Source organism: Tachyglossus aculeatus, chromosome 1, assembly GCF_015852505.1.
Source record: "Tachyglossus aculeatus isolate mTacAcu1 chromosome 1, mTacAcu1.pri, whole genome shotgun sequence".
In the NCBI taxonomy this organism is placed as follows: domain Eukaryota; kingdom Metazoa; phylum Chordata; class Mammalia; order Monotremata; family Tachyglossidae; genus Tachyglossus; species Tachyglossus aculeatus.
This window is the reverse complement of record NC_052066.1, coordinates 157842645-157861996: the sequence shown is the minus strand read 5'-3', so window position 1 is coordinate 157861996 and position 19352 is coordinate 157842645. Positions and strand designations below refer to the sequence as shown.

Genomic DNA, 19352 nt, shown 5'->3' with positions numbered 1-19352 from the left:
ATCTAGCTTTATTTCTATTTATTGTGATGACTTGACACCTGTCCACATGTTTTGCTTTATTGTCTGTCTCTCCCTTCTAGACTGTGAGCCCGTTGTTGGGTAGGGACCGTCTCTATATGCTGCCAACTTGTACTTCCCAAGAGCTTAGTACAGTGCTCTGCACACAGTAAGCGCTCAATAAATACGACTGAATGAATGAATGAATGAACGAGGAGAGGTAGGAGGGGGCAAGGTGATTGAGTACCTTAAAGCCAATGGAGAGGAGTTTCTGTTTGATGTGGAGGTGGATAGGCAACCACTGGAGGTTTCTTGAGTGGGGAAACACGGACAGAACATTTTTATGGAAAAATGATCTGGCAGCAGAGTGAATTATGGACTGGAGTGGGGAGAGACAGGTGGAAAGGAGGTCAGCAAGGAGATTGATACAGTAATCAAGGCGGGATAGAATAAGTGATTAGATTAACATGGTCGCAGCTTGAATGGAGAGGAAAGGGCAGACTGTAGCGATTCATTCATTCACTCAATTGTATTTGAGTGCTTACTGTGTGCAGAGCACTGTACTAAGCGCCTGGAAAGTACACTCCCTCTTCACCAGAGCCCTCCACTAATAACAATGATAATAATGGTACTCATTATGTCAGGCACTGTACTAAGCGCTGAGTTGGATACAAGAAAATTGGGTTGGACCGTCCCTGTCTCATATGGAGCTCATAGTCTTAATCCCCATTTTACAGATGGGGAAAATTGAGGCCCAAAGGAGTAAAGTCACTTTGCCCAAAGTTACAGAGCAGGCAAGCGGCAGAGCCGGCATTAGAACCCGTGGCCTTCTGACTCTGAACCTGAGCAGTGACTGGGTCAGGAACAGGTCAAGGATGACGGAAGCTTTCCCACAACAGAGCAGGGATGCCACATCTGGCTAAGGCTATGGAGAAGGTGTCCTACTGTTGGGTAGGGACTGTCTCTATATGTTGCCAACTTGTACTTCCCAAGCGCTTGGTACAGTGCTCTGCACACAGTAAGCGCTCAATAAATACGATTGATGATGAGGGGAGGGGATGCCACACGGGGCAGGGAGGGGTAGGGTGAAGATGAGCTGACAGGGACTGGTGTGGGAGGAGGGGGAAGAGGGGCAAAGAGATGAATGGAGGAGCAGGAAGGGGGTGCTAGGAAGAGAGGACAGGGATAGGCTGATTGGAGGGCGGGAACTGAGGGGACATGGTGGGGTCAGAAAAGTCAAAGGGTTACAGGTGACTGTCAACAGCAATAACTGTTTAATCTGATGGTTCCATGATTAAAGAACTGACTGCAAGTCCTTGAGAGTGAAAAGCCTAGCAAATGAGAGCACATTAGCTTGAAATCATAAATAATATTATGCTTAGCCACAAAACACTCTTTATTCAAAACTCTACACTCAGAAAAGGAAAACTGATAAAGAAAAGTGACCAAAACTCCAAACAGAAGTTGGAAAGGCTGCTTTTGGTAGGGGAAACGTGCACAGACACAATACTACGGTGACAGATAGAGAAATTCTAGACCAAAATTGTTATCATAGATCTGACATTCAAGTTATAAAAACTGCTTCTGTTAGACTTCAAAATAAGGATGGTCCTTCAGAACTGCAATATGATCTCCCTTGGGATAGAATATTACAAAACCAAATATAAAAAAGCAAAAGAGTACAAGAGAGAAAATCCCACAAAAATAAGAATAGTGAGGGGACAAATAATTTAACTAACTCATAAAGGAAATTTGCCATCCCAAATTAGTACGTCAGCCCCAGAAACTCACAGTTACCCAAAAATGAAAGAGATCCTTTCAAAGAAAGCTTGAATCCAATGGTCATTTACCTAAAATGAGATGAAGTTTCGTCTCTGTTTGGAAAGCATAATGCAACGTGACCAAAAAAGGCGATTGCCTAATATGTTCCAGTACTTGTCGTTCCGTCCTTGTGTGTTCTGTTGTTTTGGCTTTTTGAACTATCGTTGCTTTTTTCAAAACTTTCATGGCATACAACTTCCCAGCATCATGGCCACTTATTTTACGGACCAGGAACACCTTCCCATAAGCTGAAACCAAGAATAGAGAAAAAAGGGCATTGAGATTTTAAATAAACTGGAAATTGAAATATCAGACTACATATAATTATTTACAAAAACATTCTTTTGCAGGTGTGTAGGAAATGAATCTCCAGGCATGTTTTAGACAAAGTTCTTTAATAGGTTCCTTCAACTCTGCCCCAGTATATTTCCAATTTAAACGCTCTGTGTTTGCATACTTCACCACTGCCAGCAGAGCTAGGTATGCGCTCTTTTACTTTGTTATCCACTCTTCAGTATTTTTAGCAGCAGGAAAACAGCCAGAGTCATTATGGTTAACCAAACACAACTCTATTCTGGAAAAGTATAGTACATTCTGGACTTGGAATAAAACCTCGAGGCATCCATTATCAGCAGCAAACAAATCATAGGCAGGTGAATACAAGTCCTTTAATAGGAACTTTGTACATCCATATAAATCCTGGCATCTCAGTGAGCCACTACATACAAAAATAAAAGGCTATGTTAGCTTGTGACTGACTGCTCTATTTCTCAGTCACACATAGAAGGCACATAAGCCAAAGTAAGCCTTGCTGACATCCTTTATTAATGAGGTAGATTTCAGGCCAAATGAATAGCAAAGGCTTGTAAATGACTTGCCAATTATAATGAAGAAATGCAGAGTTCATGAAAAGAACATTACCACCACATTGTGGTGGCTGTGAAGAATAGGAAAAACACTACTAGAGCCAGTTAAAAGTTGCGTTAAATGAACTATCAGAGTTGTATTTGTAATAAGTCCATCAGTGGTATTTATTGAACACTGACTGTGTGTGGAAACGATAACTGCCCAGAAGGAGTTTACAGTCTGGATAACTATAAGCATGACACCTTTACATTGAGCTGCTAGGATGATAGAATTGAACCAAGAGCTACAAAACTGCAACCCATGGGCTATCATCAGTATTACCAAGTGTGTTTATTAAACGCCTCCTATGTACAAGCATTCTATTGAAGGGGGAAAAAATTGTTCATTCATTCAATCATATTTATTGAGTGCTTACTGTGTGCAGAGCACTGTTACTAAGCTCTTGGAAAGTACAATACACCGATAAAGAGACAATCCCTGAACACAACAGGCTTACAGTCTAGAGGCGGAGAGAGAGACATCAAAACAAGTACACAGGCATCAATATAAATAAATAGAATTTTATATATATATATATATATATATATATATATATATATACACACATAAGTGCTGTGGGGTGAGGAGAGGGGGAGAAGAGCAAAGGGAGCGAGTCAAGGTGATGCAGAAGGGAGGGGGAGCTGAGGAAAAGGGGGCTTAGTCTGGGAAGGCCTCTTGGAGGAGGTGTTCCTTCAGTTGGGCTTTGAATGGGGGAAGAGTGATCCTTTGGCAGATTTGAGGAGGGAGGGTGTTCCAGGGCCGAGGTAGGATGTGGGCCAGGGGTTGGAGGCAAGACAGGAGAGGTCGAGGCGCAGTGAGAAGGTTAGCACCAGAGGAGTGAAGTATGCGGGCTGGGATGTAGAAAGATAGAAGCGAGGTAAGGTAGGAGAGGGCAAGGAGATAGAATGCTTTATAGCCAATGGTGAGGAGCTTTGATTCAGGGTGGATAGGAAACCAGTGGAGATTTTTGAGGAGGGGGGTGACATGTCCTGAGCATTTCTGTAGAAAGATGATCCAGGCAGCAGCCTGAAGTATGGACTAGAGTGGGGAGAGTCAGGAGGTTGGGAGGTCAGCAAGGAGGCTCATGCAGTAATCCAGGCAGGATAAAATGAGTGATCATTAGCTAATCAAAAATGAAAGTGAAAAACAGTCCATCTATCCATATGCATTTCAATCCAGATTCCTTTATTCCATAATATATCTGAATGCTATTTTCAATAACCTGAAAGTTAATTCTGCAATGGAATTGATAATTTTGTGGCTTACTCTAATTACCCAATAAAAATCTGAATCCAAGAAAATATAGTAAATGATGATAAAGCAAAGCCCTGAGAAATTCCCATTGCCCAAATGTGGGGTATTAACCCAGAAGAGGACAGGAGGTTTGAGACAGGGTGAGCAAATGCACAGGTAATAAAGCTGCTTATTTAAGAAAAATGCCACTTGGCACTATTTCTCTGTTGTTACTTGGTTATTAATAGTGATGGCTAAGAGGTCACCATCTTCAAACACAAGTTTCATGGTGAAGTGACAGAAAGTTAACAAGAAATATGGAAATAAAATGGCAAGAAAAGTGATATTAGAGTTTACCTCCATTTTTTCCTCTCATCAAATGCCCAGAATAAAGCTTAAAATCCTGCTTTGTGGCCCACAGTGGACTAAGAGCCCTCTAAGTGTTCTGGTCTGTAGGTGCAGGCGTGATTACTTCATGGTCTAGAATCCAGCCATTTGGCTAAAACTTGAAGCTGGGTCTGGAGGTGGAAAAGTTCTGGACTTTTCTGACACTACTTGGCAGGATTTGTCCTACTGAAGTTACGGCATCAGTGCCATCTTACCAATAAAATACATATCTGCCACAAAATCCAGGATGGGGGATTTTAAGTGGGCAGGTTTATTTAAGGATTCGTGAATCTGAAGGGCTTTGCCCACACACCAATTAGAAATACTCATCCTCTCAATTCCTCAGAACATTTTGCCTCAATTTCACTGCAATTCACATTTCAAAAATAAAGAAAATTGAAACTTGAGCTAAGGGAGAAGGGTTTCAGCTAACAAGATAATGACACAAACTCAGAAAACAAGATCCATTTAGTATCATTTATTAGAGCATTGCCACAAAAATTCACCCTAACAAATAAATTCCAAAAAGAAAACTGTGAGCATTCATCAGATAAACAGGCTCTTCCTGACTTTTGGAAAAATAAAAGCTATGAATGCAAAGTTACTTAGTAAAGGAGTACAGCTGCTGTGGGTCAAGAAAAGTGAAACAACGAATATATGAAAGAGGAAATGAATCTGAAAGTGTCTTTCAGTGACCAAGAAGATTTCATTCTTAGGCGAACGTTATCGTTATCATTATAATAGTATTTATTAAGGACCACCTGTGTGCAGGACACAGTACCAAGCACTTGAAAGAGTTCAGCAGAATTTCCATAACAGATCCTTTTTTTTATGGTATTTGTTAAGTGCTTACTATGCACCAAGCTATGAGCTGTGCAAGGAGACTACAGTAAAACTCAATTCTTCTAGTTTTGCTCACTGCTGATAGCTTTAAGATTAGATTGATTATCTATGGATTGCATTTATCCCTCATCAGGTGGCTGAATTTTAGCTCTCCCCTGAAAGCGCTCTATATTTGTTCTTCTCTGAAATACTATATACCCTTATAAGATATGCCTGTGCATACCTACAGAGATGTAAGAAAAGTTGCATAACAATTTAAATGCCAACTTTGACAGTTCAATGAATAAATGCCACAAGAGGCACTTTCCAACAAAGGGAATAAAACTGACAAAAGATGATTCACACCTCATACCTGTACACATATAACCTTGACTTGTGACTCAGGCACAGGCTATTCATTTCAAGCATTATCAATAGTTGGGCATTATCAGTATTGTATCTTTAAAGGCAAATTCCCAGCACCCTCTAGTGGTAAATTATCTGGTGGAATAAATTACAGGTGGTTCTAGAAGCTGAGGGCACTGAATAAAAGCTAGAGGAACGTTTTTAGAAGCATTCAAATGTTACAATGAGCATTTCCATTCTAACTTTGTTAGCTGCACTTTCACAAAAGAGGAAGTTAACTTAGGTGAACTTCTAAACATAAGTAGTACAAAAAGCTTTTCCTTTTTTCTCATCACTAAACTAAGTCCGGAGGCAAGATAGTATGAGAACTTAAAAATACACTCAACTTTAAAACATTACCATCACAAAGGAAAAGAACAACAGAAATGAACACCATGTATAAAACCTCCTAAAATCTATGCTTCAAAGAGATGGAAAAGTAATTAATCCCACTACTTATCTTGTCTCTGGACACTAAAAATTCATTATTTTAACCACTTCCCAAATAGTCAAAATATAAATGGCTAGAGGTGGGGAGAAAAAGAGACTAATTACCATTAAACTGAATAATCAGCTCTTGAATATACAGATTTGGGCTTTAGAATAAAATTATTCTAGTATGCAATCAAACATTATGCCTTGCATCTATTAGAATTAAACTGAATTAAAAATTATAGTTTGTAAAGCTTTACAGCTATTACGACTCAGTCAATCAATTGTACTGAGTCCCTGTATGCCAAACACTCATTACCCAAGTACAATTGAGTTAGTAAATATGGTCCCGGCTGTCATGAAGCTCCTCCCTAGGATAAGCCACTATGCAATATTTTTCCTCAGTACAAGAAAAGCATTGTGGCCAAATGGAAAGAACATGGGCCCGGGAATCAAAGGACGTGGGTTGCAATCCTAGCTCTGCCACTTGTTTGCTGTGTGACCTTAGGCAAGTCACAACTTCTGTGCCTCAGCTTCTCCAACTGTAAAATCAGAATTAAATACCTGTTCTCCCTCCTACTTACACTGTGAGGCCCTTGTTGGACAGGGGCTGAGTCCAAACTGACTAACTTGAATCTACCCCAGCACTTAGTACAGTGTTTCACACAAAGTAAGCACTTAAATATAATAATTATAATAATAGCGATGGTATTTTGAATCTTTGCTGTTGACTTGCATGAAAAGAATCAGGAATTTACTCATCTACTTTGTAGTTAAATCAAAGTAGGGGTTAAATCAAGTGGGGTTGACCCCAGTTGGAAGAAGACGAAAAAACAATCTAAAGCTACTTAGACAAATCAGAAAAGTGGTCCTTCAAAATACAGGTCAAAATTCAACAGGGATTCATTCATTCAATCGTATTTATTGAGCGCTTACTGTGTTCAAAGCACTGTACTACGCACTTGGGAGGGATAAATAGAGAATCATAAACCTACAACAAAACACATTCATAAACTAGAACATAGCCAGTGGAAAAAACAAACTATGCACAAGCGCAACAAAAAAAGACCTCAGAGACTAAGTTGGAAGAAGCTAAAAATCAATCAGTAGCATGCTGGTATTAACGGGAGTATAACACTCAAAATCCAGGGGATAATTTAACTCTACCCTGCATAGGTCAGTCAAGTTTTGGTGGTCACACTTTAAAAGGATGTAAAGTCACTAGAAGAGGCCTAGAGAAGAGCCACAAAATTAAAGGGATGAAAACTAAGCTCTATGAATAAAGGAAATAGATTTGGGCTTGTTTAGCATAGAGTAGTGAAGGCTAAGGAGTGATTTATTAGTCTTCAAGGAAATCTGGTGGGGAAGGGCTGACCTGCTCAGATATTGGGTCTCAAGATATCCTTCTGGCAGGTTGGCCCTGAAGCATTTTCCAGCAGCTCCGATTTCTTGGGGACCTCGGAAGGGACTACCTTATCCCTATGCTGCTGAGACCTACGCCTATCTTTTGAGAAAAATTAATGGCTCTAAACCTCAAGCATTGCAAAAAACAAAGCTTTCAAAAATGACATCTCATTAACGAGAATCACCAGTCTAATTTCTTCCCCTCGATTCTAGCGTATCTGATTGTTAATCAGTCGTATTTACTGAGCACACACTGTGTGCAGAGCACTGTACTAAGTGCTTGGGAGGGTACGATATAACAGCTGGTAGATGCTCCCCGTCCACAACAACCTCACAGTCTAAAGATTGTAATGATTGGTTTTAATTGTACTCTCCCAAGCTCTTAGTACAGTCCTCTGCACATAGTAAGTGCTCAATAAACAGTAATGATTGATTGGAGGGAAAGAATGGTGTAACTCAACCAATAAGATGCACAGTTACAAATGGAGTTGGGAACAGTTTAGAATTTATCTAAGAGTTAGCACAACCAAACAGGATCACCAACTCTGAGGGAAGGGACAACGGGAGGTATCATCTCAATACTCTTGGGAGCTCCTGGCTCTGCCCAATAAAAAGGGGATCAGCAGTGTCAAAGACCCAACTGGGGTCCATTCATTCATTCATTCCATCGTATTTATTGAGCGCTTACTGCGTGCAGAGCACTGTACTAAGCGCTTGGGACGTACAAGTTGGCAACATATAGAGACGGTCACTACCCAACAGCGGGCTCACAGTCTAGAAGGTCCAGACAGCAGCTCTGTCCCAGGCCTGGTTTCAGAAAGGAGAGGACACTTGATGCCTCGCCCAACCCTGACCTCAGGTGACAGCAGGCCACTCGTTTATGTCCATCCGTGGGCCCATCTCCCAACTCCCAGTCTGTAACATTTAATTAATCAATCAGTGGCATTTATGGAGTACTTACTGTGCGCAGAGCACTGCACTTATTCATATTTCCACCTTCAGGGGTCCTGTGCCAGCCAGAGTTGTGGGGGGGAGACGGTTGGAGAGAGAGGGGAGGAAGGGAGAGAGAGACAAAAAGAGAGACAGAGCACTACAGTGTGTGTGTGTGCGTGTGTGTGAGACAGAGTGATTTTTAACCCATTCTTGCTCCCGCCAGGAACTCATCCTTCAGTGATCACCAGTGATCAAAATCATCATCATCATCAATCGTATTTATTGAGCGCTTACTATGTGCAGAGCACTGTACTAAGCGCTTGGGAAGTACAAATTGGCAACATATAGAGACAGTCCCTACCCAACAGTGGGCTCACAGTCTAAAAGGGGGAGACGGAGAACAAAACCAAACACACTAACAAAATAAAATAGAATAGATATGTACAAGTAAAATAAATAAATAAATAAATAGAGTAATAAATATGTACAAACATATATACATATATACAGGTGCTGTGGGGAAGGGAAGGAGGTAAGACGGGGGGGATGGAGAGCGGGACGAGGGGGAGAGGAAGGAAGGGGCTCAGTCTGGGAAGGCCTCTTGGAGGAGGTGAGCTCTCAGTAGGGCCTTGAAGGGAGGAAGAGAGCTAGCTTGGCGGACGGGCAGAGGGAGGGCATTCCAGGCCCGGGGGATGACGTGGGCTGGGGGTCGATGGCGGGACAGGTGAGAACGAGGTACGGTGAGGAGATTAGCGGCGGAGGAGCGGAGGGTGTGGGCTGGGCTGTAGAAGGAGAGAAGGGAGGTGAGGTAGGAGGGGGCGAGGTGATGGACAGCCTTGAAGCCCAGGGTGAGGAGTTTCTGCCTGATGTGCAGATTGATTGGTAGCCACTGGAGATTTTTGAGGAGGGGAGTAATAAACCCAGAGCGTTTCTGGACAAAGATAATCCGGGCAGCAGCATGAAGTATGGATTGAAGTGGAGAGAGACACGAGGATGGGAGATCAGAGAGAAGGCTGGTGCATTAGTCCATACGGGATAGGATGAGAGCTTGAATGAGCAGGGTAGCGGTATGGATGGAGAGGAAAGGGCGGATCTTGGCAAAATGAAAGTTGGCGCCTCTGCCAGGAGGATACATAATAATGTAAATTCCAAATTCACAAAATGAAGGAACTGAAAACAGTGAGATCAATACCTCCTCCTGGCTGGGCTCACAAACTAGAGTTACGCAACAATAATGACATGCTTGTGTGGGGACAGCATCAACGAAGACTTCTGTCCATATTTCCCAGAAGGTCCCCATCAAAGAGGTGAAGGAAATTCCATCACTGGAGCAGAGACTGCTGTGGAAAACGGGGCCTGAGTCCATGTTCTCTGCGCAGATCCCCATCTAAGTGGCATGAAATTCCTCAAAAGCTACCAATGAGAAGGGAGGATGGGACCCTTCTCCCCTGTCTGACTTAAGTATGTGAATTACCAAAAACCAGCTACTAAGAGCCACACGGGGAGGACTTCCAAAGAAGAATTTCTGGCTAGACATGGGGACTGTGGAAATCAAGGAAAATAATGAGACAGAAAACAAGAGAGAGGGGAGAAGGGTAAAATAGAGCAATCAAAAATGGAAAAAAGAAAAATAATAAGTTTTGAGGTCAGGAATGAGGACTGGAAAGGTGCAGGAAAGAAAAACTGCCAGGCAATGAAGACAACAGGAGAGCAAAACAGATGGGACAGTCTACATGATTGGGCAGTGGCAGAGGAACATTTAAATGATGGAATACAGGAGAACAAAAAAGGGAATATGGAAATTCAGCAGGGGAACAGGGCCAGAGAGAAAAAGGGCAGGGACAGAGAAAGGAAAAAATACTGAGAGACATGAGTATACGAAGAGAAAAAAATAGATAGAAATACAAACAGCAAAGAGTTGAGAGATATAGTAGTAAGAGTATTTAGGAGCAGTATTTTTGAAGTGCTTACTCAATGCACAGCACTGTACTAAGCACTGGGAGAGAATACACAGGTGGGAATTAAAACACAGTCCCTGTCCTGCAGGGAGCTCACAATCTAAGAAGAATTTAAATGATGAGACTAGAAGAAGGCTTTGAATAGAAGACTTAGGATGGAAAAGACCATTTCTAAAACTTAATTTTAGAAATTACAACATTATGTAGAGCAACTCATCCAATTATTTAGAAAGCTTCACATATTCTTGATTAAATTTTCAATTTTCTCCCCAAAAGCAATTTGCAGGGCAGATGGGAGCTTGAGGAGCAGACTCACATATATAAAGACCAGAAAAATGAATCTGCATAGGGTAAGAGGAAAAGAACGGCCAGGGAGAATTAAAAACAGACAGGGAGGCACAAGGAATAAGAGTACAGTGTTCGCCATTTTAACCAGTCAGAGACTGCATTTCAACTAACCACTTAATATACTCTTTTCAAATTTCAAAGCTTCAGTATACGAAATAAGTAGAGTAGCATTTTCAAAAGACACCCTAAAAGTCTTACCTCCTGTTCCTAGAACCTTCAGGAGTTCAAAATTTTCAATTCCCACCTTCTCTGCATGCCCTGTTAAATTAGCTAAATAAAAGCAAAAGAAAAAAAGTCACGTTAAAAATCAACTCAACGAATTGTGCCCGGGCACTGAAAGGTGCTATCGAAGACCCAACTTCACATTAAAATGAAAACCATTAGCCAATATATATTACTCAAAATCTCCACGCTCCTCAACAGATCAAGTACAGCTTGGCTTTGTCCTTTCAAATCCAGAATTGTGTGTGGTTAAAGATACCCTGAAATGTATACAGTATGCTTTAGAAAACATCTAGCAGGGCCAGATAGATTAGTATTTCTCAATTTTTTTTCCCCAAACTCCGTGTGAAATAAGTAAGAGTTTCACATATATGACAATAATACATTAGGGGCCATCCCTCCGGTAAGACCAACTGGGGCAGTTACTGCCCAAGACCCACTTTTTAGGGTGCCTTGCCCCTACTCTAAGCAAAAAGAGAGATTACCAGCTTTGCCCCTCAAAAAACACCAGTTACAAATGTAAGTTTATCTGAAGCTTTGCAGCTTATTAAAATACAAGGTCATTGATTTTTGTAATCACTACTGAAGCAGAGATGGAGAAGAAATTATAATGCGATCTAAATTTCCTACTAAAAGAATTTAACTGAAGAACTTAACATGTGTGTCTCAAGAAATCAGGCTGCCCTATTCATCACCACTAAATAGCATTTACTTGACACCCAAGTGGGGATGGTCCTGTGCTGGGTGAAATATTTGAGACTTATCAGTTGTAATTTTCAGATTTTTATTTCAGGAAGGGGAAAAAGAGAACTAATACAAAACCCAAGTGTTGTGACTCCAATAGGAAGTACTGAAAAACACAGCTGTTTTCAGTTGAAGTTGAAATAATTAGGATGTAAGACTAAAAGCCACAATTACAATGCCTTTAAACATGCACTGAGTTTTCATTTTAAGAAATTTTCTACTCAAAAGTCACTGGCCTACAATGCTCCGACAATGCTCTGATGCTTTTGGTGCAGTGATTATCAATTTTATTTTCTTAAAAAACATTATCACATTAACAAAGACCATGAAGACACAGTCTTAACGGTTGTTGACAGCAAGTACTTTGATAGATATGGCAAATTCCAATCCAGTAAAGGAAGTCCTGTAGCTCACTGATTTAATTCATAAAGCCAACTAATATTAGGGAAATTTTATCTTTAGCTCTTAAATTTCCTAGGCTTTAAATGAACAAGATCAGGTACTGGACATGTGCAGATTTTGTTTCATGTACACCCAGTTTTCTTCAGACTCAGCCTTAGGTGGTGAAGTTCAATTTATGACAAGAACTTTTAAGCCCATTAAGAATTTATTTCCTGGATGTGCATACATTAATGTATTTTCAAGGTATTTGTCACAGCAACATTTTACACACACACACAAACACGTACGCAGTGTGAAAATGTTAGTCACTTTTTGCCAAGGTGAGCAAGGCCTACTAGAAAGAGCACGGGCTCAGGAGTCACGGGCCGTGGGTTCCAATCCCAGCCCCACCACTAGCCTTAGACCTTGAGCATGTCACTTAACTGTTCTGTACCTCAGTTTCCTCAACTGTAAAATGGAGATTAAATCCTACTCCCTCCCACTTAGACCATGAGCCCCATGTGGGGCAGGGACTGTGTCTAACCTGACTAACTTGAATCTACCCCAGCACTTAGAACAGTGTTTGACACATAGTACCGGCTTAACAAATTCCATTATTACTAATTACAATAGAAACATTTCCACTACCCCAAAACATGCAAAATTTTAAAAAGGAATCTGAAGAAAACAGGGTTTTCCCTATTGGCTTCCAAGGGAGGGGGCAGAATCAGCCATTCGACATCTAACTGGGAGGAAGCAGGGTCGCCTTTTTAGTATTCCCCCCCCCCCCATTTCCATAAATGTCAATGTTTTCTCTGCCATTGGAAAAGCAAATGTAATCCTCCCTAGAGGGTTCAATTCACTGGTATGACTGACCAGTCCATGCCACACTGGATGAGAATTATGTATCTGTGTAGAACTGCAGGACAAACTTTCCAGGTTCCCAAGTATTTGCAAAATGTTTCTGAGGGGAGTCAGTTTAATGTTTAATCTAAAAAGTGGAACATTTTACATGGTCTAAATAAATACTAAAATGTCTAAAGCAATGTAGCAGCCAATTCTCTTCCTGAGGTGTTTAGGGGAGTTACACAACAGCCATTTGAGCTCATGTGCTCACCGAGTTTGAGGAGCCAGGGATGCTTACTCCTCACTCTAGAACCTATTAAATACCTAGCAGGGCCACAAGACCCCAGCTCACAGCAATAATCACACAGTTGGGGAACTAAGAGAGCTTCTGCTCCTCAAACTCTCTGTTCTCCCTTAAACTCCAAGGAAAATGGAGATATGACCATGGAATTCAAAACTTGGGTGGAAAAAATGGGCTGGCAGCCTTAGAATGTAGCTAAACCCAGACAAGCTATGGCAACACTTCATTCCTTCTAGGTGCTAATTTCTTCTGCAACTTTACTGTCACTTCTACACTGAATTCTATTTTGGAAATGTAGTGTATCAACACCCTTAACATTTTATATTTTCTAGACTACATTCTGCCAGAGTGCCAGTCTGCATTTTATTAGCCCATGAATCTACCAGGCTTGGAATTTACAAATAGCCTGCAATTCTGTCTTGAGGAGGCACACTTTTAGAGGGTCACTGCAAATAATAAGTAGCTCAAGAACAATCCCTGCTTTAGAACAGATTACTATTTGTGGTAAGATTCTTTGGTGGTTTGTCAATAGCCTTTTGTTTCCCCAAGAAGCTAGGAGACTTTAGGCACATTGTGTTAGATTCTCCCGGTTCATAAACTCCTCCTTCTGAGAGCCCTGGCCCCAGGCCTCTTTTACAGGCCAAGTCCTCTTCCCCAGGAAGAGCAGGCAGGGCTCAAACCAGCCTGCGTCCAGTTAAGATAGTTGCTCCTGGCAAGCATGGTGGCTTGGATGTCACGCCTCCTGGAAAAAAATTTTTATGCACAAAAAGACCCAGGGCATTTTCTGCAACTACGTGTTCTGGCAGTCAATAAAAGCAAGTCACAGTGCAGGTCACACCGAGTGTGTGTGTTCTGCCCTCCTGGAAAGTAGGGTTTGGATCCCTGAATTGAAACCAAATGGAATGAAACAATGCTGTTGGATCCCTGAATTGAAACCAAATGGAATGAAACAATGCTGTTTCTCAAAACGCCTAATTTAATGAACTAATCAATGGTATTTATTGGGTACTTACTACGTGCACAGCACTAAACTAAAAACTTGGAAGTGCACAATACAACAGAATTAGCAGACTCAGTCCCTGGCCGTAATGAACTTACTCCAAAGGAATACTTTAAGCCGTGAGAAAACTCAGTTCATCTTCTCACTGATGTTCACATCAGGTAGATGAACACTCCAGAAAATTGACAAACAAACTAGCATCACAGGCAGCCCATGATGTTTACAAGTAAGCATTCCATAATTACAGTAACACATCTACCTAATTCAGATAATCATAAATAAATCCCTTGGCCCTAGGAAAATACAGCCAAAAAAAGATCTCAAGAGTTTTTACAAAAGTCTACAATGTGGCCCGCATTTAGGCTTCACAATTGGAAGGCCAATTGAATAGAGGACAAGAAAACTGTCCCAAAGGCACTCAATGTCAAATTCCAAACCACAGATTTCCCACATAAATGGAGAAGTAGCCCAAAATTCCATCCAGGGAGAACTAATATTCTGCTCTAAGTCTAATAGACAAAGATTTTGCCACAGGCAAAGGTTTGTCTGGGGCTCTGCTTTGGCCTATGTCTGAATTAATGCCACACTAGACCAGAAGTCTGTGTGCCAAATATGCCGACTCTAATGTTGGCCCAAAGGGTATTCGGAGACACCAAAGGCTGGCTCCCCTCCTTCATATCGATTCTCAGAGTAATAGTTGTGAACCATCTAATCTTAACTATTCCAGAATACCACATTTCATATATATATAAATAACTTTACTCTTTGGAAGAAGGAAAAAAGGCATTTTGTAAAGTCTTAAATGTTAGTTAGTATGACAAAGAATTCACTTAGTGAAAGGGTGTAACTAAACCTTTGTATCCTAAAGGATTTCAGTGCAAAAAAGTAAAAATTGATCAAGCTCTTACAGTTGGAGAGCCATGTCTTTCTTTTCTTTTGTACTTCCCTGCAAGAGCTAATGCAGTGCTCTTCACAAACTGGATTCTCAAGAAATGCTCTTTCTGTGGCTACTGATGATAAAGTAATTTTCTTTAACTCTCTTTTTGGTCAAGTATCCTGTTCAGTTATTTTGTTCAGTAATATCTCTATTTTATGCCTACAAAAAGAGATCACAGTTTAATGTATTCCTGAAACTAATAATCAATCGATTCTCATCATAATTCCAAGAGGGTGCAACAACGAATTCAACTCTGAGACAAAAACAACCTTCCTGACACCCTCTCAGGCTCTCCTCTCAAACCAGACACCCTCTGATAATTCTGAATGTAGCACTGGGATAGATACAACCAAATGATTGGTAGATTAAGAAATGTAAAAATCAATCAATGGTATTCATTCATTCATTCAATTGTATTTATTGAGTGCTTACTGTATGCAGAGCACTGTACTAAGTGCTTGGGAAGTACAAGTTGGCAACATATAGAGATGGTCAATCAGTCCATCAATCGTATTTATTGAGCGCTTACTGTGTGCAGAGCACTGTACTAAGCGCTTGGGAAGTACAAGTTGGCAACATATAGAGACAGTCCCTACCCAACAATGGGCTCACAGTCTAGAAGGGGGAGACAGACAACAAAACAAAACAGGTGGACAGGTGTCAAGTCATCAGAATAAACAGAAGTAAAGCTAGATGCACATCGTTAACAAAATAAATAGAATAGTAAAGATGTACAAGTAAAACAAATAGAGTAATAAATCTGTTGTACAGACATATATACAGGTGCAGTGGGGAGGGGAAGGAGGTAGGGCGGGAGGGATGGGGAGGAGGACAGGAAAAAGGGGGTCAGTCTGGGAAGGCCTCCTGGAGGAGGTGAGCTCTCAGTAGGGCTTTGAAGGGGGAAAGAGAGCTAGCTTGGCAGATGTGCGGAGGGAGGGCATTCCAGGACAGGGGGAGGATGTGGGCCGGGGGTCGACGGCGGGACAGGCAAGAACGAGGCACAGTGCGGAGGTTAGCAGTAGAGGAGCAGAGGGTGCGGGCTGGGCTGTGGGAGAGAAGGGAGGTGAGGTAGGAGGGGGCGAGGTGATGGAGAGCCTTGAAGCCGAGAGTGAGGACTTTTTGCTTGATGCGTAGGTTGACTGGTAGCCACTGTAGATTTTTGAGGAGGGGAGTAACATGCCCAGAGCGTTTCTGCACAGAGATGATCCGGGCCACAGCATGAAGTATAGACTGAAGTGGGGAGAGACAGGAGGATGGGAGATCAGAGAGGAGGCTGCTGCAGTAATCCAGTCAGGATAGGATGAGAGATTGGACCAGCAAGGTAGCGGTTTGGATGGAGAGGAAAGGGCAGATCTTGGTGATGTTGCGGAGGTGAGACCGGCAGGTTTTGGTGATGGATTGGATGTGAGAGGTGAACGAGAGAGCGGAGTTGAGGATGACACCAAGGTTGCGGGCTTGTGAGACGGGAAGGATGGTAGGGCCATCTACAGTGACGAGGAAGTCAGGGAGAGGGCAGGGTTTGAGAGGGAAGATAAGGAGTTCAGCCTTTGACATACTGAGCTTTAGATGGTAGGCAGACAACCAGATGGAGATGTACTGAAGGCAGGAGGAGACTCGAGCCTGAAGGGAGGGAGAGTGAGCAGGGGCAGAGATGTAGATTTGGGTGTCGTCAGCGTAGAGATGATAGTTGAAGCCATGGGAGCGAATGAGTTCAACTGAGTGAGTGCAGATAGAGAACAGAAGGGGACCAAGAACTGACCCTTGAGGAACCCCTACAGTAAGGGGATGGGAGGTGGAGGAGGAGCCTGCAAAGGAGACTGAGAATGAACGGCCAGAGAGATAAGAGGAGAACCAGGAGAGGATAGAGTCTGTGAAGCCAAGGTTGGATAGCGTGTTGAGGAGAAAGGGGTGGTCCATAGTGTCGAAGGCAGCTGAGAGGTCGAGGAGGATTAGGATAGAGTAGGAACCATTGGATTTGGCAGGCAGGAGGTCATTGGTGACCTTTGAGAGGGCAGTTTCGGTGGAGTGTAGGGTACAAAAGCCAGATTGGAGGGGGTCGAGGAGAGAGTTGGCATTGAGGAATTCGAGGCAGCGGGTGTAGACGACTCATTCAAGGAGTTTGGAAAGGAATGGTAAGAGGGAGATAGGGTGATAACTAGAAGGGGAGGTGGGGTCAAGAGAGGGTTTTTTTAGGATGGGGGAAATGTGGGCATGGTTGAAGGCAGAGGGGAAGGAACCAGTGGAGAGTGAGCGGTTGAAGATGGAAGTTAAGGAGGGGAGGAGGGAAGGGGCGAGAGATTTCATAAGATGAGAGGGAATGGGGTCAGAAGCACAGGTGGCTGGAGTAGCACTTGAGAGGAGGGAAGAGATCTCATCTGAAGATACTGCTGGGAAGGATGGGAGAGTAGCGGAGAGGGTTGAGAGCAGGGGGGTTGGAGAAGGGGGAGGAGGGCCTTTGGGGAGCTCAGACCTGAGAGGGTTGAGAGCAGGGGGGTTGGAGAAGGGGGAGGAGGGCCTTTGGGGAGCTCAGACCTGATGAACTCCATCAGGTCTGAGCTCCCCAAAGGCCCTCCTCCCCCTTCTCCAACCCCCCTGCTCTCAACCCAATTTTACTAATGAAGTAGGAGGCCAGATCGTTGCGGGTGAGGGATGGAGGAGGGGGAGGGACAGGGGGCCTGAGAAGGGAGTTAAATGTATGGAAGAGCTGATGGGGATGATGGGCACGGGTGTCAATAAGGGAGGAGAAATAGTTTTGCCTGGCAGAGGAGAGGGCAGAGTTAAGGCAGGAAAGGATAAACTTGCAGTGAAGAAGGTTGGCTTGGTGTTTAGACTTTCGCCAGCAGTGTTCAGCAGCTCGAGCATAACAGCGAAGGAGGCGGACAGTAGCAGTGATCCAGGGCTGTGGATTAGTGGTACAAGAGTGGCGAAAGGAAAGGGGAGCACGCGAGTTGAGCTGATTAGAGCGGGTTGAGTTGAGAGCAGTAATCTGATCATCAAGATTGGGTAGAGAGGAAAGGGAGGCAAGATGGGGTGTGAGGCGCTCAGAAAGATGGATGGAGTCGAGAGAGCGGAGGTCTCTGTGAGGTAGTAAAATAGATTTATAGGGGAGAGGAGTGTGAGTGAGGAGGCAGGTGAAAAGGTTATGATCAGAGAGATGGATTTCAGAGTTGGTGAGGGTGGAGACAGTGTAGCAGTAGGAGATGATGAGGTCGAGGGTGTGACCAAGTTGGTGAGTGGGTGAGGTGGGGTGGAGCAGGAGGTTGGCAGCATCAAGGAGAGATAGAAGGTGGGTGGCAGAGGAGTCACCAGGTACATCCATGGGGATGTTGAAGTCTCAACTGTTTATTGTATGCAAAGCATTGTACTACACTCTTGGGAGAGTACTATATTAAAGAGCTGGTAGACATGTTCCCTGCCCACATGAGTTTGGAGACAGGCATTAATATAAATGAATACATTACAGATATGTATATTAAGTGTTGTGGGGATGAGGGAGGGGGCAAATTCAAGTGCAAGGGCGACATGGAAGGGAGTGGGAAAGTAATTAGCCTAGTGGAAAAAGCATGGGTCTGGGAGTAAGAGAACCTGGAGTTCTAATCCCAACTCCACCACTTTTCTGCTGTGTGTGACCTTGGGTAAGTCATTTAACTTCTTTGTGCCTCAATTATCTCATCTGTAAAGTGGGGATTAAGACTTTGAGCCCCACTTGGCACAGGGACTGTGTCCATCCTGATTATTTTGTTACTAACCCAGCACTTAGTACAGTGCTTAGCACATAGTAAGAAGCAGGGAAGCAGCGTGGCTCAGTGGAAAGAGCACGGGCTTGGGAGTTGGAGGTTATGGGTTCTAATGCCGACTCCCCCACATGTCTGCTGTGTGATCTTGGGCTTCACTTCTCTGAGCCTCAGTTACCTCATCTATAAAATGGGGATTAAGACTGTGAGCCCCATGTGGGACAACATGATCACTTTGTATCCCCCCCAGCGCTTAGAACAGTGCTTCACACATAGTATGCGCTTAACAAATGCCATCATCATCATTATTATTATTATTATAGTAAGCACTTAAATACCATTAAAAAAAGAGGAAATGATGACTTAGTTGTAGAAAGCCTCCTGGAGGAGATGTGCTTTTAATAAGGTTTTGAAGGTGGGGAAAATAACCATCTGTTGGGTATAAAGAGGTAGGGCATTGCAGACCAGAGGCAGGATGTGGGCGAGAAGTCTGCAGTTAAATAGATGAGATTGGGGTACAGTGAGTAGGCTGGCATTAAAA

General features: G+C 42.9%; 1 protein-coding gene across 3 annotated transcripts in view; it reads right to left on the bottom strand.

Annotated features, from left to right (window-relative positions):
* The window catches only part of RPS6KA5 (ribosomal protein S6 kinase A5), a 110592-nt gene that overhangs the window by 69988 nt on the left and 21252 nt on the right, over positions 1-19352 (bottom strand). For all 3 annotated transcript variants that reach the window (XM_038750158.1, XM_038750150.1, XM_038750141.1), the window contains exons 2-3: positions 10845-10916; positions 1848-2066 (exon numbers count right to left, since the gene is read on the bottom strand). In XM_038750158.1, the coding sequence (XP_038606086.1) occupies positions 1848-2066; positions 10845-10916 (291 nt within the window). The remainder of the gene's footprint in view (positions 1-1847; positions 2067-10844; positions 10917-19352) is intronic.